Consider the following 18,461-nt stretch of genomic DNA (forward strand, 5'->3'; position numbering starts at 1 on the left):
CAGCCTGGCAGGACTCAGAGGAGCAACAGGACTGAGGCTGCTCCAGAAATGAATGCTGGACAGCAGCGGGCTTGGGGTCAGCAATAATCCATTTGGGGTCTGCAAAAAAAAAACAAATCACCCCACGATGGGAGTTAGAGCTCCATACAGCAGCCACAACCCCTTAAAGTCTTACACTTCACCCCCTGGCTCTTTTTTCCCAGTGAATTCAGACACACAGCACGGTGAGTGCACTGGCCAGCAGCAACTGTCCATCCAGCCCTGCACACTTGGTATTCCTTCATACACAAATTGACTTTATTTCTATCACGATTTGCTTAGGGAGAAGCACAGTGATCGTTAATTTGAACCTCACTCTGTATAAAATACCACACATGCCCCAGTGTCTGTAAACACAGCTTAGGCTCCTTCAGAATAATTTTTTTACCTTCTGAAGGGCAGCGGTTGCATGCACTGACTGCAGCTTATGAAGCGTTCATGCAATTGCATGAGGAGCCAAAAGAGCCACTGCTGCTGCCCTTTGAAGTTCACTCCTCGGGTGGCGCCTGTTCAAAACACAAGAAGCTGGCAGTGCGTGGGCGAGAGGCAAGGGTAGGGGTTGGGTGCCCAGAGGGGCTGCAGAGAGCACAGATAACTGCTTGAAAAGAAGAAAAATGGCAAGAAGTAGGAATCCAAGGGTTTTCCCAAGTCAAAGGTGTCTCTTTCCAGTGCCACGGGGCTTCTGAAGCACAACTGGAGGGGAGCAGAGCTACAGCACATGCAAATCTCCACTCCAAGGAAGAGCCACATGAATTATTCTGTAACCAGAGTAACTTTTCTCTTTCCAAAAAAGAGCATGAAAGTGATATGATGGTTTTGAACAAAGTATTTGGCATAATGAGTTAATCTCACCAGTAATCTTGATGCCAACTATCAAAATCAGTCCTATTTAGCAAAGCACTTAGTGGAATTTGAGGGCACACTTGGCAAGTAAGTACAGGTTTTGCTGTGTAGCACAAGCGCCTCAGTGCTCTGCTGAACTGGGGCACCAGCTTGCCCAGAGTTCAAAATATGTAAAGAGAAGACAGAAGATATGGAGTACCTCCTGCTAGTAACCAGCACATGATGTATTCTGATACCCACTAGCTTCTCACAAGGCCAAAAATGTAACCTCTGCCCCCACATCCAGCAATTGAAACCGGGGATGGGGGGACACTTTATTAACATTAAGGTCCTCCCAGGGATTCTGTCCCAAACGCTGTTTAATACAAAAAGCCTGGCTGAAGGGGCCCATTTCTCTAAGGCATCTCAAAAGAAGTGGGGTTCATGGAGAAATGCAAAGCGAAAGGACGCTGCCATCTCCCTTGTGCTGGAGAAGGTGGATCAGAAATATGGGACCCCGTGGAAGAAAGCACAGTTATGTCCAAAGGCTGCTTACACTGGGAAAGCACAGGAAGAGAGCTGTGCGCTGGGAGAACCATGAGGTTGGTGTTCATGCAGTAAAACAGCAGGTACGGCGCTCACTGCAGTACCAAGGAGGTCAGTCTGGATATATTTGGATGACACCAAGAGGGGCAAATCATGGGTGGAGGCCTGGCAAGGAGACAATTTCTGTCTTGAGCTGATCTCTTGTCAAGATATCAGAGAAAAAAACACTTGACAAGCAGGCACTGATGAGCAGGCTCCTTCACCAACACCCTCTTCCCAAAACCATGGCGCTTTCACAGGGCAAGAAAACAGCAGCACCCGGGAGAAGAGCACCTTCCTGTGCCACATTACAAGCTGATGCTCCACCGGTGAAGGCTCTCGACAGGGATTTACGAGACTGACACCTAATTAGGTCAGGATAAATACTCAGAGATCTACTTACAGAAGAGCCTACTAACCCTTAAAACCCAGAGTGTAAGCAGCAAGAGCCAACAACATTTGACTGAGGACACAGTACTGTGCCAAATGTACTAAGAGCTCCATTGAGCTATGCCTTGGTTCTTTATTTTTTTATCTAAGAAGCTGCAGATACCCAGAACTGAAAATGCAGCTCTTGAGGGGGGTCTTCTGAAAGTAATGAAGAAAACTTGGAGGTGTTTATTCCCACCTATAGCCAGAGCAAGCCTTCAGAGAGAGAGGAGATTGGAAACAGAGCTGTCCTCCATTCATCTCAAAGCACATTAATGTGCCTAACAACAGTGCTAAGCAAAAGCTCGTGTCCTCTGGTGATCAGGGCATTAATGTCTGTAAGTGCTGCTGGAGCCAAAGCAAGCCTTCAAATCTGTTAATATTTAATGCAGAAAAGAGCACAGGGCCTCCCAGGCTTGTTCTCAGTATCACCATCAGCCAAGCATCAAAACACCAGAGGAAACGTAAGTATAAACAGCACCACAGCACAGGCTATCCTTAAATTACATGCAGAAATGGATGTGTCACTTCATTTTCTGCCCTCGTGCAGCTGCACATCTGGTACTGGATGTGGAACCCAGTGGGAAGCTCCTACTTCCAAATAAGTCATTATAATCTAAGCATAGGAACAGTTTAAATAGAAATCATTCATTGCACAGAGAGGATTATGGTAAGCAGCAATGCTCGTGGCTCCTGGCTGCTCTGACAAAAAATATGTGTAGGTACAGTCTTTCTTTCACTGTGAGGGTGACAGAGCACTGGCACAGACTGCCCAGAGAGGTTGTGGAGTCTCCTTCTCTGGAGACATTCAAGGCCAACCTGGACGCGTTCCTGTGTGACCTGGTCTAGGTGATCCTGCTCTGGCAGGGGAGTTGGACTGAATGATCTTTCGAGGTCCCTTCCAACTCCTAATATTCTGTGATTCCGTGATTTCTTGTCACTTCCCACTGTCAGACAATGCACAAGTGCTGTCACATGTGCGTCACCTCTCAGGGCATTGAGCACGAGCTGGAGCCTGGATGGTGAATGTGGACATAATACAGACCACACGTGTGCTGGGTGCCGGCTCACCGCTCTGTCTGTAAGGAAAGGGCGCATTTTGAATGCAACAAATGCTGAAGCAGAGGCCTGAAGAAAATCAGTGAGTCAAAATTATACATCCACATTGGCCAAGGGAGAGCCAACAGATTTAACAAGCATAAGTAACCTGTAAAAGAAGCAACTACTGAATAAAACATTTAAATCTCTCTCTTTGAAGCTAACCAAATGGAAAGATGACATTTCTCTGGCACTGTATGCACTGACCTCTTCACACCCATTTTTCTGTTCTGAAATCAGTGGTGTGTACCACAGGGCTCCACCAATGGAGATATCAGGTAATTAGAAGTATTCCTCACGACCAGCATGTACAATGGAAAGCCACCTGAAATACCCTCTGAGGCTGCAGGACCTCCCCCAAACCCGCATCACCTCTGGAGCAGGAAGCAGTGTCCAACATCCTGTTCTGCACCTGCCCCATGGGAGCATGTGTCTACCACCAGCATCTGATAAATCAGAGATTGCTTGAGATATCATGCACATTCTCCCTAGCAAAACGGGATGAACTGCAGACTTCCAGCCTAAATTATGTCTTTAGTTATTTTGCATTGTGGTTTTACAGTTACCTGAATACAGTTATTGTACGGTTTTTATTTTATAGTCAAGTATTTAGGATGCAGAGTGCTTCTTATACACACTGGAAATAGAAAGCTAAAAGAGACGAAAAAAGCTATGTTCCTATATAGCTAAAAGTTTAAATAAATAGATGCAGGAACTACCCTACACAGGTGCCATCTGCCTCCTCTGTGCTAGGACAACATGCAAAAAGAGATCTGTAATGACATTAGGTCAGATAACAATCATCATGGCCTTAGCTAGACATCATTATAAAGGATGGCCACAGTCACCTACCTAATTCTCTTCTACATCTTTCAGGGGCAGTAAGTACACCAATTTATAGATGAATGAGAAAATGAAGTGTTCAAAGAAATAATTACAAAATAAGGAAAAAAAAATCTCTGTTCACGCTGAGTTTTGGGTCAGCAGTAGATTAAAGCAAGCTTGTAATAACTCCTCCTGTCATTGTGTATGGTTGGTATCTGATACGATTTGTCAGATCTGCTTCCTGCAAGCAAATACTTACCGTGGTTATACCACAGTTAGAGATTATGAGAGTCGGTCAATGCACCTCAGTTTTGGTTTGAAGAACTTCTGTTCTTCCTGCCAAACACAGCTTTGCTTAAATGTTTGTGATGTCAAAAATGACAGATAATGGCCCACAAAATCCTCTGTCTTTGCAACACAGCCTCACATCTCGGTGACCTATAGGTGCAGTGGCTTTGCACAACCTGGCCCTGCAGCCAGCTGAAAAGCTCCACAAGAGCAAACGCTGTGCTGGCCAGGGGCACTCGCTGATGCTCTCCCCTCTGCCAGGCCTTTGAGCCGTGTGGGCACACAATGCTGTCCATGGCCAGCCCAAAAACCTCTAATGTGGCTGTGCTGCAGGCATCGTCTGTGCAAAACCTCCTCAAGCTGGGGAAGAAGTACAGGGATGCTGGATGCAACATGACCCCTGCTCAGCCTGAAGTAAATGAGAGCTTGTCACACATATTGTATTTATTTGTATTTATTCTTTATTCTTCCGTTTGTCTCATTCGATGCTAGCGTTTGCATCAACTTGTATTTCAGGGAGGGGGGGAATGTTAGGGGGTGTTCTCCGTTGGGATAATTTTACTCTTGGATTTTTCTGTCTGATTTTGCAGTGGTAGCATAAGACAAAATTCACTGATGAACACATCAGGTCATTATCTATGGGATTTTCCTCTTTTTCTCTGAACCACTAGATTTTTTTTCATAGACTTGCTTGAAAACGAGAACCTACCATTGACAGTACCACAAGTATGTGATTAAAAAGAACAAAATAACCTGCTGATTATTCAGTAGGTCTGTGCTGAAAGCACTGAGGATCTGTAAAGTTCTGGAAATGGAAGCTGGCTTAAAAGCCTTGTCTTAGAAACCAGTTATTTTGCTCTGTGTTCAAAAACTAACGCAAAGGTCGCGCTGTTTGAAAGAACACAACATTGAGTACAGCCATCTAACCAAGCATCCCACAGTGCACACGTTTACATCGTGACCTAAAAAACCCCCATGTTTTTCTTGTTGGCTTTTTCCTGCTTGTTGTGTAGACCTGGAGGCTGCTGTGAACTGATGAGCGATTCACTCATGTTAACTGTGATGGCTCTTCCCACACCCACGTAGGAACCCTGGGACGAACTGACTTTGCACCCTTCCTTCAGACCTCTGCTATGTTCCCCTTTTCCCTGTATTGTATTTTTTTGGGGAAAGGCACACAGCACTTGGCCACACAGAGGGAGAGCTGGCTAAAGCAAGGGTAGAGGAGACGAGCGGGCCTCACCTGCGCGGTGAAAAAAGCTGGAGTCAGGGATCCCGACGGGAGCGCGGGGCTGTTGAGGGCGATGGAACCGATGTCGGTGCTGGAGAGGACCATAGGCGGGGCAGAGATTTCCAAGCCTTTGGGTTTTTTAGCCTTTGGGGGAAGAGATGGAGATTTGGCCTTGGAGCCTGAGGAGAGGTTCAGAGGCTCCAGGGAATCTGAGTCGTGGCAGCTGGACTCAAGGAAGAGGCTCCTGTGCTCCACAGGGAGGGGCGAGGTGGGAGACAGAGACGGCGACCTGGAGGAAGACGACGATGGAGATGAAATGCTGGCACTGTTGGGTAGCATTAAGGAAGATATTTTAGCTGATACTGAGGAGCTGAGGAAAGCAGAGGCAGCTGCTGTTTCGGAAGTGGAAGGCAGCGACACCATGGGCCTCATAACTTGTTTGTCTGTTTTGTTTGTCACAAATCTTATAACAGTCCGCACTTCTTCAACTGGTGTGCTTCTTTCTGACTTCTCCTCCAGTTTTTCTGTTTTGATTGGCTTGTAAGGGTCTGGCTGATTCTGCAGAGAGTTGATAGTGAAAGAGGAGTAGAGGCCAGAGTGGATATACTCATTACGGCTTGTGCTTTTCAGCGCCGACAAGCTGTGCTTGTGCTGCTCCCTGCTCTCAGAGGGCATCTTACAGTCGCTGTCCTGCAGCAAAAGGCTCTCTCTGCTGATCTCCACAGCATGTGGATCCATTTTTAAAATCTCAGGAAAGGAGACAAACTTGTACACAAATTTTTGTCCGATCACTTTCTTGATGATGTTCTGCAAATACAAAAGCAGATGCTAGAAATATCAGCATTTTGGAGGCACTCAGTACAGCAAACATAAAGGGGTTCATAAGGACAGGGGGGCACTGCTGCCTCCTCAAGCTGAGCAGGTCATTTCAGTGGGGCTCCTAATGCTACTCATCCTTGGCTCATGTCCACACCTCTACTCAGCCAGGGAGATCACCCCCTGCTCTTCATGGTGCCTGACAAAATCACCATTACGAGGCAAGAAAGACCTCCTGGTGGGCCGTTTTCCTCCCGCTTCCTCGGAGGCAGCTTGGGAATATTTTCTTTCTAGTAAAAACAATTTTGCGGTCTTGCAAAAGACCCAAACCACGGCACCATTTGCGTTCCACACCAAAGGCAAACTCCTTCATTTACACCTCTCAAAACTGACACCAAGTACCCTGAGTATGAACTACTCTTGAAATATCTGCAAGGGACAAAACCACTGCAGCCTCCCCACTCCAGTCATTCACCCTCCCATCCCGCCTGCGCGCAGGATTGACCTGGGTCAATGGTTACTGCGCTTCTTCCAATGGCTCTGAGCTATGGCTGTGACAAATGCAGTCACTTGCATGGGTTGGAAAAGTATTTGTGTCCTCCTGTGCTATCTCCAGAGCTGCATTAGGCTCAGGATGCTTACTGGCGCAGGCAGAAGGATTTCATCAGTCAAAACTGGCTAATGAATTTAATTATAGAAGAAATACCCGAAACTTCCTAAAGGTTTGTGGAACTATTTACTTTTTCTTCATATTTGCCATAATAAAAGCGTCCCTTTTATGCAAAGAACTGATTCCCTTTGGGATTTAAGTCATTTGTGAGAGTCCTGATACCGAGTTCTAGCTCAGTATCCTGAAGGATGCGATGTGTACTCCCCTGCAGAGCTCTACAGCACATGGTGCTGGCCTGGCCTAGGAAAAGGACTGGAACATTGACCACCCTCAGCCAAGTGCTGTGGAAGGCAAGCAGCAGTATTTCCTGAGATTTCCACAGTGATTTATCTCGTCTTGAAGCCCCTGGTGCAGAGTTGTCTGCAAGTTACCTCTGAAAACCCTGTTCCAAGCTGCTTTCCTTTAGTGCATCACATGTTTGGTAGTCTGCAAACAGACATTTGTTTTACTGCAAATATGGGAATGTAAATATTTATAATATTCCTAAAAATCTAATTTGTTTTTCAGTCTACCACAGATTCTGAGACCAGCAGAGGAAACATTTGCTAAACTGATTTAAAAAGGAACAGGAAAAAAGGAAGAAAAAGAAATGCAAATTTCTATTTCTATACAGGCAGTACCTAGTGCTGGGTGCTTGCAGTGCCTGCACTACACCTTTTCTTGTCACAAAAGCAAGGCTGACTTTCGGAAAGAGGAATCTGCACTTGGGTATCAGAACTTCTGTCATTCAGCTGAGCTACTCCAGTCTGTAATTCATCAATCTGAGTGTCCTGGCACTTCATTCAGGCACCTTCCTGAATACAAAATTAATCCTACAAAGAGCCCTGGGATGCAGCTTTGCTTCACAGGTCAGAAGCTGTGGCACAAATGGAGAAATTTGCTTCCCAAGTCGATAACAGGGATCTGTAGCAAAGAGGAGAATTAAATCCAGCAAGCTCAGACTAAAGGCTCTAAACTGCCTTCTTCAATGCCGAATCATACACACATCTACCCACCTGGAGGATCTTGGAATGCCTGTCTTTGCCCTCCAGAAGTTCAGGACATTTACTTAGCCCACAGGATCTCAGAGCTTTAATTCCCATGGCTTTGGGCTGGGCCTAGATTTTTGTGTGTATGCTAATTAGGTGAAACGTTGGAGGGACGCACTTCTTCTGCACTTTCAGTATTACATTCTTCTTGAAAAAGGCAAAACTTCCAATCTACTCACATACGAAACAAAACACCTCAAGTGGATTTTGTTTTCTTTTATTTAAATACATATTTTTTAACTTAAAGTATTTCCTCCCTTCTGCTCCTGGCAGTTTTGGGTTATCATTACATCAAGCACTGGCAATGGAGATCCTACTTGAAAAACACAGAAAAAGATTAAATGTATTTAAGGGTGACAGTTTTACACTGGTGCAGGCTTGGAACAGGGGAACATTGCTATAAAAAGCAACCGAGAAGGCTGGTGAGTTTATATTCCCTCTGTTACTATTAAATATAGTTATATTTTAAGGTCTCTCTGACTCCATCAGCCTGCAGCAAAGGCCCACTTAACAACGGTGGGAGATGAAAAGGATTCAAGGGCAGATCCCCCAAGCACTTCGCAGGCTTCTCTTAAATGTGGAGCCCGAGGAAATCTCCATCAGCGTGTAAGAGAAAATGAGGATGCAAATTAATTATGTGCCTCCAAAATGCCACTGACACTTCTGAATTTTTTTGACAAACAACTGAAGTGAAGGTAAAAAGCAGATTATTTTTACGATCACCTCGGTGAGCTGTCAGAATCATTCTGAGCTGTGAACGATGGCTCAAACCACAGAAGACAGTGACGGGCACCATGACAAGCAGGGGTTTTTCCACCCTCAGTTTGCAAGGGCAAAGCAAGCTTCCCAATATTAAGGACCGCATTTGCAGGGAGACCACTGTCGTGGTAGCAGGACAGTAAGTATATGTGCACATTTAGCTCTTTTTGGGGGTTGTTTTTTTACATTCCTAGGTAAATTTCTTCATAGGCAGGTTTGCAGTAAGTGCCGGTGGCTGGCAGCCAGGGCTGCAGGGAGCTCTGGGACTGTGCTGCCGGGGAAGGTGACTGCTGGGCCAGTGCAGCTGCTGGGGAGGGGAACTGGGCAACCCGGCCAAGAGCAGGGGCTCCAGTCCAACCGCTTAAAGCAACAAAAATCTTATCAAGAGACAGCACTCTCTGACATTTAGAAAGAGGGCAGGGAGCTGGGAATGCCCTTCTTCTGTTGGCTTCTTGACTGGTTTCATCACTTGGACACTTTACACTTCCCCTTCTCTGGCCACAGTCTCTCAAACAGCAACTACTGCAAATGTGACTGCCCTCCATTCCAAAGTGCTTGGAAAGCTGCCGACAGGAACTGGGCACAGCACTGCCCGACGTCTGCTCCAGCACATCAGCCCTGCAGGGAGCTCAGGCTTGCTCACATCACATCACTTCAGGCACTCAACCCAAAACCAGCCTTACCCAAGCGCTCTGAAACACTGGTTGGAAGGATGGGTATCTCCCCCTGTCCTTCTCCACAGAGCAGCTGGCTGAGTTTGGTGCCAAAGACACGGTGGCCTGGTTCCCCCTGCAGCTTAAACCAGGCTATAATGTGGCTGGGGTTTTTTTGCGTCAACTATGCCTATGCACTACTACTTTTGGAAGCCTTCTCTGAACACACAGGAGCTGTCTGTCCATCTCAGTAGCACGACCTCTAGTTCCTTTCCATTTTTTTCTCCTCCACCCCTAAGTTTTCCTATGTATTGGTGCAACTCAGACTTCACTTCTGCTGCCATGTGTTTCTGTTCCATCTACATCAGCTCTGACTCCCTGTTTGAGCTATTTAGAGCTAAGGTGTAGCTATACTGCAGGTGTGACACAAGGATTTTGGCGGCTTGGCTCAAACCTGTTATCAAGTAAGTTTGCTGGCTGCAGTAGCAGTGGGTCTATAACCATGGTGTCTGATATCTCAAAATCTATAGGAGAACAGGATGAACTTCTCTGTAGGTACTAAGCATCCCTGCCTGGGAAAGAAGGAGAAGGACCAGCTGCTGCTCTTAACTCCCATTTGGATGCGTTGCAAGCTCCCTAGCTCCAAGAGTACCGAGGGATGCAGCACATGTGGAGACTCTTAGGCTATGAATTCCTCACAGGATATGATGACTAGGAAGTCAGACTGCCTCCAGCTGCTGGGAACCCTACGCAGAGAGATGGCTGCTCACACTCTAATGCTGGAAGTACGAAAACTGACAGGAGGTACCTGTGGCTGCATGGTTTGCTCCAAAAAATGGGGGAGAGGGTGTCCACATCAGCATGTGCAGGCAAGCAGATGCTGTTAAGATCGTACTTCACGCACTTACGCTTATTACACTGTGTGTGTAGAAGCTAGATTTTGTGAAATTTTTTGATGGAGGCACAGGTGCACCTGGGCTGACCTGTGGAAGCACGAGGCTCTCACTTAGCTGGATTTCAGTCTTTCCTCACCCATCTCCATCTGGAAGGCAAAGGCCATCCCTCTGGCTGGCGCCTTTGGCCAGCCTCTCTGCTCTCTCTGCTGCAGTTCACAGGCGTCCTTTTTTCTCACATCAAACACGAGCTATTTGCCACTCCTTTCAGGGCGCTTCTTGGGTTTTCTCCTCTACCCATCACCTCTTACTATCAAATTGTTTCTATCTTTCCATCTTTCTATGAGCACTCATTAACCACTTTTATGCCATTTCAGATAAGCAAATTCTTGACTTCCAGACATCACTCTTGAAAGAAGCTCCTTCCAATTCTCTTTAAAGCTATTTTCTAATGCTCCTTCAAGTATTTCCTTATAACACTTCTTACCTGCACCACTACAAAACGGATAGCTGGTGCTCTAGCACCACCATACCACTATCGTTTCCTTGTAATATTCTATTTCCCCCAGGGTAACTCAAGAGAAGACCTTCCCAAAAATAAAATAATAGTTTCCACTATCACTTTATACCCTGAAGTTCTGTAAGCAGAATAAGCAAGGGACCCTCTTCATGAAACAATTCCTCCATGCTGCCACCCACACTTGGGCATTAAAAACAGGTACTAGTAACCAGACTACTGCATCTGACTGTTATGAGAGGGGAGAGAATGGCATGGGCACCTCTGAATCCTACAAGCACCTGAGAAGCTCTGTCCCCTGCACTGCACCAACGAAGCCCGTATTATTTATATGCTATACATCATGCTGCCAACACATCTAAATAAGCAGGCAGCCATGAACTGAATAGAAAATGATTTATTCTGTCTTTAGAAGACAGATTGAATAGCGCTCACTGAGCAAAGTCTGGGGCCGCACACTGTTCAGAGAGGATGCAAAAATACTGAATAGCTGCTCATCGCAACGGTATGTAACTGTGTAGCTAAAGATGCAGCATAGCTCATGCAAACATTAAGGTTACCCAGGTAACTGTGATTCTTGCACTTCCTAACTTCTGAAGGCTTGATTTCCACAACTGTTTCATCCTATTAATGTCACTATCTGCATGTAACTTCCTGTATTTGCACTCCTTCCCTCAAAAAAGAAACCTCATGGGGAAAACTCATTAGCTTCCCTCTTGTGGTGTCATCTTGAAATATTCATGGAGACCTTTAGCAGTCCTGAAACATCTAGAGACTTCCAAAAGGTATCTGTCATTACAGCTATCAGAAAAACAAAGAAACTGGGCAACTTCAACAGAATAAAACCTACTAATCCTACTTAGTTCTACATATCAAGCTGAAGTGCTGTGCATGGGAACAGATGCAAAGGGTTTCCTTGCCTGAAAGCTTTACAAGAGATTTCTGACCGGCAGAAGTGTGTGACATGATGGACATGCTGCTTATGCTGTAGATGAAGAGTGCAGGATGCCTTTCCTCAGCGCTATCTGTCATCTGTTCTGCTGCTCTGTTGAGGCAACAGGGGAAACACATTAAATAAAAAGAGGGGAAGGGAATTTGGGTAACAAATGAAACAGGAAATGGAAAGTCTTCAGATTATCAATAAACCTTTAGCAACCAGAATCATGATAGCAAATTACAACCGAGACATGCCACACTACATTTCCTGGGGTGCTTTATATGTGAACTTAACATAAATCTAGCCATCAGCCTCAGCAGCACGTCAGGCTTGCTTTCAAAGCCAGGCTGAGGAACTTGTCCTAATTGTGTTATTTTTCTCCAGTACTGGAATTAATTTACTTTTAAGTTCAGATGAATCAGATGATGAATTTTAACAAGGCAGTGTTTCCCCCAAGCAAAATGGCAGATCTCATAAACCTCCATTTATCCAGTGATCAGTTTGTATTTCTCCACAGTGAATAATCTCAAAGACAAACCATGAAGCAGTAGCTCAATGAGTGTCAGCTGTGTGCAGTAGCAACAGAGGGCAGCCCAAGAAAGGAAGGCCCATCCCACATCTTTTCTAAAAAAATCTCTGCCCTTTGCCTCAAACTCACGTTTCTAGATCACTTGATCCCAGATCATTTGGGTTATGGGTAAAGAAGTCCCTGATGATAATTCCACAATCCAAATAAAGTCTTGTCCAGAGTTTTGCCCCTTGCCTTTCATGCTGTCACTGCCCAGCCTGCAGCACAATATTTATCTCATTTGCCCAGTGTGCATCCCATTCGCCCAAGCACATCCAGCTGCCAACACATCCATTGCTGCCAACAGCAAGGAGGGGACAAGGATCTCACAAGGCTCCTTAAGGCTTCCTAAGGGTTGAGGCTGCTCTTGGTTTATCCCACAAAGTGGTGAATGGTCCATGAAAGAGAAGTGTAAAGGTCTGCAAGAGGCTCTTTCACCTCACCAGCCCTTCTCCTTGTGTTTTGCAGAAGGGAAAGAGGAATGGCAAGGAGCCTTTCCTCCCCTCCTCGACTTCATCCCTTTCTGTGCTATGCAGCAGAGACCGAACTGAAGGCAGAGGAAGTGTTTAGGACTGAACCCACTGCTGAGCACTCCCTCCCATACTGCTAGGATTCCTTATCTGCTACCTTATGCCTGTATCTCTCACACTTCACAACCTGCAGCCAGCTCCCCTGTCTCTCTGCACTCTCCTCATAATTCACCTTTCTTCACTGCCTGCGAACTGACGAGACACAACACGCCATACTCACACAGAGTGTGAGAACCTCCCACTGTCTTCTGCTAAAGGAGCTACTCCTTCACTTTAAATAGTAACAGCTGTGGTTTTAGTTTGGGGTTCAAACCCTGATCACAATACACGGGGAAGGGTATCCTTATCCTTCTTTCCATCAAGGAGCTACAACCTCTTTTGGGCTGCAGAACTCCAAAAAAAACCAGCCAAAATCTTTATGCCACACCTACATAAAATCTGCAGACAGCCCAAAAAAGCAGCTGTAAGAACAGCGAGCAATTACCTCAGCCAGTGCCCTGGTGAAGAGACTGCACAGCCACCCAAATGGCAGATGCTGCATAAGCAGAGATAAAACAGATGACAAAGGTGTGTGTGCTTTGAGGGGCATCTGAAAACAGCACAAGGTAAGAAAAATGGTTAAGAGATAAAAGAGGAAAGGAAGCCTCAAGTAAGAAGCCATTACCTTCCATCGATTTGAACAGATCAGAGAGGTCTCAAAGAACAAGTGCTACAAATATCTCATCCCTTGATTTCAAGCAAGTCCCTGTGTGCTTGGGCTCTGCCTGGCTGTGCTATTCATTCACCAACAGGCACTCTGCCTCCATTGATCCCAGCCAGGTTCGTAATCAGAGGGGCTGGAGTCATGTAATGACGTGAGCTTCTCCCTGCTGAGAGGGAGTCTTTTTAGCACTCAGTGAAGAGGAACACATGGCACCAACTGCTTGGAACAGCCGCTGCATGGTCCTCTCCCAGTCCTTTTGTGCCTTTGCAGTCAGGCCACCTTTGAAAGATGTTAAGTGGACAAAATACTACAAACACTTCATTGCTGAACTTACAGCTCTAGATCTGAAACTAAATAATTCCTACAGGAGGAGTCCTTCCGAATTCCAACGTGACTAATAAAAAGTCTGATCATCAAACTGTGCACAGTTAATGTGCAGTCAACTTGTGTTGTGATTGCTGTGTTAGACTGGCTGCATAGAGCACAGCCCCACCATGCCCTTCAATAATTAGTGCACTACAAATAATACATGACAACAGTATTCTGAGCTCAGTTCAGCAACAATATCTCGTTTCCTCTGCCTCGTGCAGTCAACAAGCATGCCATAACTGTGGTGTTACTCACTGCATAATCTCATCTCACTGCATAATCTCATCTCACTGCCTTTTCTGAAAATCAAAATCAGAACAGACCAGTAAGTGTGGTGATGAAATTTCGCTTTTTAATGGACAGAATCTATGAGAGTCCTTTTTAATACTGATCTTCAAGAATATAGGAAATAGTAACAACAGTTAATTTAGACATATTATTAAAATATCAGTTTAAAGGAAACTAATAGTGAAATAATTTAATAGTCATAAGTAAAAACAATATAATGTTAATCCAAAAAAGACTGGAGAAACAATTTGGAAACTCATCAAACTTGCTAGAGTCTAAAACTGAGAAAGACGAATATGCCAGGTATTTTAGCACAGGTATTTATTTGTGATCCGCAATTTTTTCCTTCTAATATCTTGTCACAGCTGAGAGATTTCCTTCAAACACCTTTCTGTTATAGCAATCTAATAGAAATTCTGGTTGCTTCTTGCTCTCATTTTTGCATCTCTGATATACCATTGCCACCTTGCTTCATGCTGAAGAATAAGACCAAGGACTGAATGACAACGTGAAGGACGGTTTCACAGGAGTGGCAGTGATCTTATAAACTCTCACTATACCACAGAAATTTTATTTTCAGTGGTGCTATCCACCAGCAACCCTTACTGACCTCTTCTAGATTGTGGGCATGGTCGTGATGCCTGAAAATCAGAAGCAAATTGAGTGATCTAAGTAATTCCAGATTACTATGTTCAATATGTTATTATTTCAGATTTCAGTTTTAAATAAAGAGGTTGAAAGTGGAGCTCTCAACAGCCAACAGCTCTGCACTATGCATACACCTACGCTATCAGCCCGTAACCAGCTTCTGAGAGCGTGCAAATAACCACAGCTTGCCAGTTACAGGGTTGCTGCCTAAACTGTGCTGACACTTTGAGTCTTACCAGTTCTACCAAACCTCAACAGATGTAATCGTGAAGGAGGGGCAAAATTCAGTAGGTCTTGCAATCTGATGAAGAATCCCCTACTAAAGGACATGTTCCACTGTTTTGACTTGAGATACCCAGAAGGTAAGTTCCCAAGTGGGAGTAAACTTAACATTCTACAGCAAACACAGTCTTCACCTGAGAGGAGCTCAGCATGAAACTACCACCTTGACAACAGACCCAAACACAGCCCTGCTCCAACACCCGTCTAACCAGCTGATTTTCCCTCTGCTACTTATTTTGCACTTCCATCCAGCAAGACATCACGCTAGTGCACTCTGATTTATACTGCTGCTAATTATATGACAGCAACATATAATCCATGCTGCTGTTGAAGCTAACACAGATTTTGTCCTAAAATGACATAGTGGAAGATTTCCAAACTCAGAAACACTGAGCATTAACAAAGGAATAATTACAGTGAGATCCTACTGAGGTAATACTGCACTGTCATAACTGTAGAAGTGTTTCAGCATTGTATTTCCAGCTAATAAATTAGGACCCAATAAAACTGTAGAATAGATTTACCAGAAAGCTCAGGCGAGACTAGCTAAAATACTGTCTGACAAGATCTATGCTCCAAAAGATGTGTCCCAAGAACACTGTGAGAACTCAGCCCTGCCCTCTGTGCTGCTGGGTTATTTGTGTGTCTTGTCCTTGTTCTGACACAGGTGATACCTGCTGGTAAAGCTGCCGCTCTGCCTGCCGCATTACAGTATCACTGCTTTTTACCACTTCCCTGCAAGCCAGAAGATCCTGTGCAGGCTGTAATAATCAAACACTTCTCTGTTACTAACAGTTATTTTATTGTTGTCAAAAGCTACAGAAAATACTGGGTAGCCAAGCACATAAACACAGGAAAGCATTGGTAAGTGTAAACCTAGGTCAAAACCTCCCCTCCTCAGGAAATGGGAATTGCAGTGTTTTCCTGTGCATCTCTTAGCTGCCCTCTTACCTCCGCTGTGATTGCCTTCAATACTGTTGTTGTCTGTTGGAAAAACTATTTAGAGGAACTTTTGAATAGCTTCCACATAGAGGTGAAATGTTAAACAGTAGGGTTTCTATTTTCTTAGTCTGCATGAGAATAACAAAATTTACCTTGTCATAATAGTATCTGAGCGCTCGGCTCAGCTTGTCATAATTCATATTAGTTTTGTTTTTTCTGAGTCCCCACAGCTTAGCCACTTCTTCTGCCTTGAGTAGCTTGAATTCACCATCGTTAGATGTCCAGCAAATCAGGTGCTCGTGCTTCTGGTCCAGCAGCAACTGCAAAAGGAACTGCCACAGTGTGATTGCACTCTCCATACCTACAAGGGACAAAGGAGAGCAACAGTGTGAAAAACATTTGGGAGCAGCTGTTCCACCCAACGCTCATTCCAGTAGTGAGCTCAGTGTAGGAGTCATCCCAAGTAATCGAGCAAAGGAAGCTACTATTATCATTTACAACCAAACATACACAAGACCTACAAGTCTTGCACTCCTGTTCTAGTAATTTTTTTCCACTGCTATTTTCTGAAGGGACATATAAAATAGAGTAAGTATTCAGGAAAGCATTGCCCGTGTGGTTCACATGGTAGAGGGTCACCTCCAGTTGGCATCTTCAATTCAATGTATGCAACCACCCTTCAAAGGAACATATAGGGGGGAAATAAGGACTTGATGTAGCTATCCACTGAAATGAACTGAAAAACTGTTGTTTACTGTTGTGAGAATTATCCTGAACTGATTCAGATATGAAGAAGGGGAGGAAAAGGGAAGACCAGAGCAGTTGCCTTTGGTTAGAGGACCAGAAACCACACTCTTTTCCCCTCCTACCGCACACGCTCGCCCTCTCGGTGTCATGCAGCCTTTGCATATTTTGTTTCTTCAAGGGCCTGAAATGGCTCTTGCTGCTTCTGTTTGCCAATTGAAATAGCTCAACAGACATGATCTATTTCACAGAAATGCTGAAAGTTCAGTACACTTAAGCACAGTAAAACAAGTGTTTACCCTGAAGCTTTCTCTATCAGGGATCTTTCCTTCCATCATCATATGCACGAATGAGAACTAGGAATACTTTCAACAGTGCCAGAGTCTCACTTCTAGGTTGTTTGAATATTTTTTCTCCGCTAAAGGTTGTTTAATTTTTTTCCTCTGCTAACTGGCTGTGCTACTGAGCCCTCCCCTAGAATACACCTTTTATCATACACTGTAATAGAAAAATAAATTTAAGAATTACTATATTCCAACTCAGCACAGGCACAAACGCAACTTAAAACTTGTTAGTGTTACCACTGAAGACGATTTATTATCATAATGAAGATGCAGCTAAAGTTGACCTTTTAAACTACAGAACTACAAAATGAGATTTTTCCCTTTCAACAACATTGCCAGCCTTAGCATGTTAACGCTGTATCAAATCACTTTTTCTTGGCCTCTTCTGTTACTTAATTTGGACATGTTATGTCTAACTAAAGCAGATTTAAAGATGCAGGTATTACTGAGTTAATTGGTGCTAATGGGGCTAATTATTATTTGACTTATCTTTGGACATATAACAATGGATATTTTTGTCTTTATCTAAACAAGCTGATGATTTTTAATTTCCTTGCTCGTTATATTTTCTAATCCATTACCGTTTGTGGCCTAATAGATTACACAGCCCGAATATGCCAGGCGTTTCCCTCGGTGTGCTGACCACAAGAGGGCACAAGATTTCCAGCTATCCACCCCATGGAGCAGTGCAGCAGGCGCCTGGGGGAAGATTTGCCTCTTCCAAATCTGCCCCAGCACCAAGGAAAGCATATTTCTTGTTTTCTTACTAATTTATTAGATGTTGCTATATGCTTCTCTTCACAACGTGGTAGTTATAAAGGAAAATACACTGCATAAGCTTCACTAGTATAAAAGAAAGTGAATGGCATAAACGTCACTAGCGTAAAAGCAAGTTAAAGATACTGGAGAAAGCTGTCATTAGTTTTACAGAAAATCAGAATTAGAAGCTTTTATTTTGGTCCAAATTATTTTTCTAAGTACACTGGCCAAACAAGGATTTGCAGAATTAATGAGGGGTTTTATATCCCTGCAAAAGCCTCACTTTTCTAATTAGGTGAGAATCCAGACTGAAAGGCAGGGATAGAAGCACCTACTCCTGACACCCAGCTGTGTATCGTGCAAGAGACAGGAGAGACTCCCAGGACTGCTGGGTATCCCTGAAACAGAATTGCCCTCATGGGTGCTTCAGCCCTTTCAAAAGTTTGGCATTTGCTTCACAGCATTTTTTAATCACTTTATACGAATCCCTGTCCACACAGTGCAATGCAAGAAAAAAACCTGTATTGCTAGAATTAAATACACTTGAAAGCTATCTACAGCTTGAAAGCTATATATTCACTTTACAGGCTTTAAAACTTCCTTTAAATTACACCACCTGTGCAAGTATTAACATATTTAACAGATTATTTATCTATAACATCATAGCTAATAAAATATCCCTATTAATCTGGCA

General features: G+C 44.3%; 1 protein-coding gene across 2 annotated transcripts in view; it reads right to left on the reverse strand.

Annotated features, from left to right (window-relative positions):
- The window catches only part of ELK3 (ELK3, ETS-domain protein (SRF accessory protein 2)), a 21,303-nt gene extending 5,024 nt beyond the window's left edge, over window positions 1-16,279 (reverse strand). For both annotated transcript variants that reach the window (XM_010190475.1, XM_010190474.1), the window contains exons 1-3: window positions 16,073-16,279; window positions 5,330-6,124; window positions 1-99 (exon numbers count right to left, since the gene is read on the reverse strand). The exon at window positions 1-99 is cut by the window's left edge. In XM_010190475.1, the coding sequence (XP_010188777.1) occupies window positions 1-99; window positions 5,330-6,124; window positions 16,073-16,279 (1,101 nt within the window). The remainder of the gene's footprint in view (window positions 100-5,329; window positions 6,125-16,072) is intronic.
- Between the last annotated feature and the right edge of the window lie 2,182 nt (window positions 16,280-18,461).

Source organism: Mesitornis unicolor, unplaced genomic scaffold, assembly GCF_000695765.1.
Source record: "Mesitornis unicolor isolate BGI_N332 unplaced genomic scaffold, ASM69576v1 scaffold14758, whole genome shotgun sequence".
Taxonomy (NCBI): domain Eukaryota; kingdom Metazoa; phylum Chordata; class Aves; order Mesitornithiformes; family Mesitornithidae; genus Mesitornis; species Mesitornis unicolor.